General features: G+C 45.3%; 1 protein-coding gene across 3 annotated transcripts in view; it reads right to left on the bottom strand.

Annotated features, from left to right (window-relative positions):
* Positions 1–1374: 1374 nt before the first annotated feature.
* Positions 1375–7099, bottom strand: part of LOC117738704 (lens fiber membrane intrinsic protein-like) — an 11206-nt gene continuing 5481 nt past the window's right edge. The window contains exon 5 of one of the 3 annotated variants that reach the window (XM_034544760.1): positions 1375–1679. In XM_034544760.1, coding sequence (XP_034400651.1) covers positions 1618–1679 — 62 coding nt within the window. In that variant the 3' untranslated portion in view covers positions 1375–1617. Of the gene's footprint in view, positions 1680–4028; positions 4181–4856; positions 4981–7099 lie in introns of those variants that run through there. The other 2 variants (XM_034544761.1, XM_034544759.1) reach the window with 2 other exon arrangements.

The following is a 7099-nucleotide window of genomic DNA, read 5'->3' as shown; positions in this document are numbered from 1 at the left end:
AATCAATCATCTATGAAACCTTTTAATGAAATTAGAGTATATGTATTGCCCACTTTTAGTTACACATGTGCTCTAGACAGTTTCTGTTGGTAACACGTGAGCGATTACATAGGAAAAATGATCTCTTGTTGCAATATGTTATGTTTTTAAAGATCATTTTGCAATGTGATTTTCTGAGCTAAAGTACCCCCAGTGTTAAGAAATGTCACAATGGTTGCTCAACATTTTCTTTATGCGTGGAGGGGCAGATGAATGAAAATACCCCCACCATCATCACTACCTCAATTGTTAAACCCTCCCATTGTAGTTATGCAGTAAATTAATATTATTAATCATTTATTTGATTTTCTAAAACGTGAATATTTGCCAAGTTATCCCACAGGGTAAGACCTGGCCTCAGTGAAAGTTTTCAAGCAGGGTTATGAAAGCATCTAGAGAAAAGCACACAATATTACAGAGCTTATCTCTTCACAGCAGCCACAGAGACCAAGCATGGAAACTTGGATCAAGGGATCTGTCCAGTGACTGTTTACATTTCTCTCATTGTTTCTGCGTCACCGGGTAGCCAAAGCATTCATTACCCCGGCAGCTCCTGCCCCTCTCCTCCCAGCTGATGGTGAGGAATGGACGAGTACCAAGGAAAAGGAGTGAAACAATCAGGGGCTGGAGACCCCACCCTGATTCCCCCGGTCCAGGGATGTGATCCTCTTCTCAGGCTGTGCTTTCTGTACTGTAGCCTGTTATGCACACACATTCTGACAAAAACATCACTTTTCCATGTGTACTTGAGTGTACTCAGGGGATATCAATAAACATGTTGTGGAAGATCATGCGTGGCTGCCAGAGGCAAAGCTCTTGTCCCGTAAACAACAACCTAATAAAGGACGTACATAGTTTGGGGGAATCCTTGTCTCAACAAAGTACTGAAGCGGGAGCAAATCAAATAGCTTTAGGGGGAATCCCGAGACAAATTCACGCACTGTGTTCCTTTGAGGTATTGTTCTCTGCTGTGTAGACTAATATTTCAACATGACATACCTTCCCCCAATATAGTAGACGTACAACTGAAATTGCTTGGGCCCTCTGGGACACTGAATTTGCTCCAATGACTGTAAATAAATGATCGATGATTCTCAACAGTCTGCAGTCTTATCTGATATTTGATGCTGATTCAACCTGTAATGCAACGCCTACATCCATGATCAAATCTAAGTACATTTAGTGGAGTCTTCTCGTGCTGCCATCTTCTGGCAGTGTTTTAGTAGAGCTGTAAAAATCACGATAAAATTTGAGGATCAGCTTTATTGAATGAACAGTGAGAAATGTATATTTATATATGATATATATATATTATATAAATATCCTGTTAATTAGACTTGTGGTTACGTTTATTTAGTTCCTCTTTGCAATCATCATTAGACTAGTCATGACTATATCTAATAATAGATCCATATTGCAAGAATATTATTTTTTTTAAACATGTTGAGTAGACAGTCAAAGGCCTCCAGGATCCAACGTCATCTCCTCAGTAGATCAATCATTGCTGCCCTCTGTGTGTATTCAATCCAGAAGGGCATTGTTCTTTCTTTCTTTTTTAAACAAACTGTCTGTCTCCCTCTAGCGTGGGCCATTTCCTCTCCTGCATTCACACATTCTGTAGGCACATATGTAGAAAATACCTGCAACGGACAGAACCAATGTCAATTTAATTCAATAGACTTACAATTGGTAAACAATCTGGCTTTGAAAAAATAAATAAAAAATCTAGACTAGACAAAATATTATTGCTTAGAATATTTGTTAGTGTAGCGCCCTGCTGATTTGATTACATGTGTGTGGTGGTGCGTTTTGTTATGAGTTCTGTTGTGTCCCGACTTTTTTGGGCTGGTTCAGGTGTCCAGAGGGTGGGGAGCCAATCAGAAGAAGGAGGGAGGTGAGTGAAGATAAAGGGGAGGTGAAGAGTTCGGGGAAATGATTTCGAGAGTGGGAGAACAGGTGTGTTAGGGGAAGAGTGAACGGAGGGTTTGGGATTGGCGTCGAGGAGCAGCTACACGGAGGACAGTGAGCCGGGTTGAAAGCGCAGTCGGAGTGCGGCGGACCAGCTGACGGCTAACCCGTGAGGGGTTCGTTGAGGACGACGTAGCCGGCGAGAAGAGGGGAGGCAGGACGGAGGTTCCGGGGATCATCGCGCTTCCAGCGGGACCATCTGTTTCTAGTATGACTGCATCAATCGCTCTCTGGGGACCGTGAGTACTGACCCCGCAGATGAGGAGGATTTACATGAGCTCCAACAAGCGCGCCAGCCTAGGGTACCCGAGCACAGACTGTTAACGCCCGGGTATTATTGTGGGTTTCATGTTACCCTTGAAGTGTTCTTTTGTGTCAGAATAAATGTTAATGTGTGTTAATCCTGTTTCTTGGTGAAATTCCAGGGTTGGCAACCTGCTATATTTATGAAGTGCACGAGGGGTTTAACCAGGGATATATATATATATATATATATATATATATATATATATATATATATATATAGATATAGATGCATGGGAGTTGAGCCCACACCAACAGTGTAGTGAGAATTTGAGTAGACCCTTTTTCAGTGCACCTCCCATGCAACAGGGGTAGGGTATGGGGCCCCTGACTAAAACAGCAACTGAGAGGGGGCCTACACGTGGGGGCTCGTCCGGGATCGATCTACTGTTGTTAATGTGTGAGGTATTTATGGAAAAAATATAGCTAAATTATATATCCATAGGCCTGTAGAAACTGGCCTCATTGAATGTTTTATTTGGTGTAAAGTGTGTTAGGTAGGTGGCCGCTGTAAAATTAGGGGACGGTGTTTGGATTGGTAAAAGGCAATTTGTGTTAGTTGAAACTACTGATGACATTACTAAGGGGGACATACCCGAACAGTTAGCAGCTGGAGATGGGGAGGAACTTTGGATAGTAAACGTCAGTGAGACTCACAAGTGGCATGTACCCTGTGAACACGAGGGTTTCCAGACAAAGCTACTAGCGTTTCTAGCAAATGAAGGGAAGACTGTAGCTGACATCACAGGCTTGTTTAGCTCTACTCCTGCTCCAAACCCCGCTCTAGACCTGAACACCCAGCTGGTTAATGCTATCTCCTCGCTAGTTGAAAAATGCCAAGCAACCCCTGCAGACAGTCTAGGCTATCGCAAACTGCGGTTGTTCTCGGGTATCAAACCCACCCCTCTTGGAGAAGAAGAATATGATTCCTGGGCCGAACAAACCACTCACATGCTGGATGAGTGGCAGTGTTCCGATGTTATCAAGAAACAGAGAGTAGCCGAGAGTCTTAAAGGGCCAGCAGCAGATATTGTTCGGGGGTTGAGAGTCACGAATCCTCATGCCACTTCGAATGACTATGGTCAGGCCTTAGAGACAGCTTTTGGAACCACAGATAGTGCTGCTGACCTCATGGTGAAGTTCCGTACCACCTTTCAGAGAGGAGGGGAGAAACTGTCAGCATACTTGCTCAGGCTAGACAAGCTATTGCATGCAGTCCATCGTAGGGGTGGAATGGAAGTGGCTGACATGAACCAAGTTCGCATTGAACAAGTTGCAAGAGGCGCGCTGTCAAATGACCTCGCTGCTCTTCGCATAAGGTTGACCTATAAACTAAAGCCTGCTCCAAGCTTCACTGAACTGCTTCGTGATATAAGAGAAGAGGAGGAGATGATTCTTGAGAGACAAGCGTACCGACTGTCGGTAGCCGTGTTTTATAGCAGCTATGGCACCAGTTCGACCTGCACCAGTGTCTGACAGAGATCCTGCAATAGTCTTCTGAAAGAATTTCAAGGGCTTAAGAATGATGTTGCACGCTTACTTTCTGCCAATGCTGCTGTTTCACAAAGTGCACCACAACATGTAGCTCAAAGCCACAACCAGAAATCAAATGGGAACGCATATGCACGTGGAAAGGAGATCCCTCTGGTGATGCCGGTGGCTGAAAAACCATCTGTTGTCCATTGTCGTCGCATTAAAGTTACCCTGAGAAATCTGTCTGGCCACAATGTGACCTTGAGACGTGGAATGCAAATCTCTCACCTTTTTCCTGTGGAAGTGATAAACACAGTCCCTGCAAAGAAAAGACCCACGCTGTCTACCTCTCCGCTTTCCCCCTCCTCTTTTGATTTTGGTGAGTCTCCAGTGCCTCCTGAGTGGAAGGAGAGACATCAAAAATGTCACAAAATGATGCAGAGAAAGGAGGTTTTCTCCTGCAGTGAGTTTGATGTTGGTTGTGCAAAGAATGCACAACACCACATTCGTGTAACGGATGATAAATCCTTTCGAGAAAGTTCCAGACGATTACCACCAGGTGACTTGGAAGACGTGAGGAAACATCTCCATGATCTTAAAGAAGTCCCTATGCCTCCCCAATAGTTGTGGTTCGCAAGAAAAATGGAACCATACGCATGTGCGTGGATTACAGGAGGTTAAACAGGAGGACAATTCCAGATCAATACACAGTTCCGCGGGTGGAGGATGCTCTGTCTTGCCTGAGTGGTAGCCAGTGGTTCAGTGTGCTCGATCTCCGAAGTGGCTATCAGATTCCGTTAAGTCCCACTGACAAAGAAAAAACAGCATTCATCTGCCCCGCAGGATTCTATCAGTTTGAGCGGATACTACAAGGGGTTTGTGGAGCCCCAGCCACATTTCAGCGAGTCATGGAGAAGGCGTTTGGAGATATGAACTTACTGAAAGTTCTGGTTTACCTGGATGATATTGTTTTGGGGAAAACCCTAGAAGAGCATGAGCAGCCTCTTTTCAAAGTACTGGACAGATTAAAAGAGGAAGGACTAAAGTTATCCTTGGATAAATGTAAGTTCTGCTGCCCTTCTGTAACCTACCTTGGGCACGTTTTGTCTAGGGATGGTGTTGCTACCGACACCTCCAAGATCGAAGCTGTGAAGTCTTGGCCACGCCCAGGGAATATCACTTCTCTTTCCTTGGTTTCTGTGGATATTACAGGCGATTCGTAAAAGATTTCTCCAGAGTCTGTCACCCACTCAACCAGTTACTACAGGGCTGCATTGTAACCGGAAGGCAGGGAAAACGAGAAACAACGATAAAGACAGACTGGAAAGAGAAACCAATACCCAAGCCTGACACTGGACCAAAGACTGGTACCACTCCAAAGAGCCATTGGGACGGAGGTGGGATGAAGACTGCGAAAAGGCTTTTGAGGTTTTAAAGAGAAGGCGTACAGAGACCCCCGTTTTGGCCTTTGCCAACCCAGAGCTGCCCTATGTCCTGCATGTCGATGCCAGCCGAGAAGGTTTGGGAGGTGTCCTGTATCAAGGGCAAGGAGAGGGATTGCGGCCAGTTGCTTTTGTCAGCTGAAGCCTGTCCCCAGCAGAGAAAAATTATCCCACACATAAACTGGAGTTGTTGGCTTTAAAGTGGACAGTCACCAACAAGCTGCATGATTATCTCTATGGAGTCAAGTTTGAGGTACACACGGACAACAATCCCTTAACCTATGTCCTAACTACTGCTAAGTTGGACGCCGCAGGTCATCGATGGTTAGCGGAACTTTCAACTTATAACTTTAGCCTAATGTATCGCCCTGGGAAGCAAAACGTTGATGCGGATGCATTGTCTCGGCGGCCCCCTGAAAATCAAAATGTGTCTCATGAGGAGGAGAAAGTCATGCCCGCCGTTACTGTCCAAGCTGTCTGCCATATGGTGGAATTCCGATCCCGCCGCTATGGCCACTGCAGAGCTGTTGATCTTCTAGGCTCATCTAAACTTTCTGTTCCTCAAGCTTATTGCAATTTGGCTTTCTTGAGTGAGAAACGGCTGCCTCAAATGACTTCTGCAGATATCGCGCATTCTCAGCAGAAAGATCCCTGCATGTGGCATGCGGTTAGACAGAACCGTATCGGCCGTGCCAGCAAAGACAAGCATCCGGATGTGTCCTTGTTGCTTAAACAGTGGGACTAACTAAAGTTCAAAGACTCTGTATTGTACCGAATGAGTAATCCACCAAACAAACCATGTCGGCAACAATTGTTGCTTCCGAAAGAATTCAGAGAGACTGTACTCCAGTCCTTGCATGACCAGTCGGGTCATCTTGGGTTTAACAAGACCCATGGCTTTATGAGAGAGAGGTTTTATTGGCCTCGCATGAACGTACAAATTGAAGAGTATTGTAAAAACTGTCCCAGGTGTATCCAGAGGAAGACCCTGCCCAGGAGAGCTGCTGAGTTGTTACACCTCGAAAGTGATGGGCCGATGGATCTCGTCTGTATAGATTTTTTGGCAATTGAGCCTGACTCCCGAAACATTTGCAATGTGTTTGTGATTACGGATCATTACACCCGATATGCTCAAGCTTTTACGACGAAAGATCAGAAGGCATTAACAGTCGCCAAAGTTCTGTGGGAACAGTACTTTGTTCACTATGGTCTGCCACGGAGAGTACACTCGGATCAGGGCAGAGATTTTGAAAGTCGTCTAATCCATGAACTGTTGACCATGCTTGGCATAAAGAAATCCCGAACTACCCCCTATCACCCTCAGCCGGAGCGGTTCAACAGAACTCTGCTGGATATGCTGGGAACCCTGGAACCAGCAGACAAAAGCAAGTGGAGTAGACACATAAGCCATCTTGTTCACGCGTACAATTGCACGTTGAATGAGTCAACAGGCCATACTCCATACTTCCTAATGTTTGGGTGAGAAGCCAGACTGCCTGTAGATGTGGCCTTTGGAGTCTCAAGTGATGGCACCTCCATAAAATCCTACTTGAGGTATGTTAAAAATATGAAACATGATCTGCAAGCTGCCTATCAGTTGGCTGAGAGTAGGGCAGGGGGAAAGAATGCCTGGAAAAAGCAACGTTATGATCAGAGAGTGCGTTACTGTCCCTTGGTCTCTGGGGACAGGGTTTTGATCAGAAATCTTGGATTACAAGGAAAAAACAAGCTTGCTGATCGTTGGAAGGTGGTGCCTTATATTGTGGACAGTCAACTGCCTGGTTTGCCCGTGTTCAAATTAAAACCAGAAAGTGGGCAGGGCCCCGAAAAGTTATTGCATTGGAATCATATTTTGCCTGTTGGAAAGGAAGTGC

This window comes from Cyclopterus lumpus, chromosome 11 (assembly GCF_009769545.1).
Source record: "Cyclopterus lumpus isolate fCycLum1 chromosome 11, fCycLum1.pri, whole genome shotgun sequence".
NCBI classification, from domain to species: Eukaryota; Metazoa; Chordata; class Actinopteri; order Perciformes; family Cyclopteridae; genus Cyclopterus; species Cyclopterus lumpus.
This window is presented reverse-complemented; position numbering and strand designations above follow the sequence as displayed.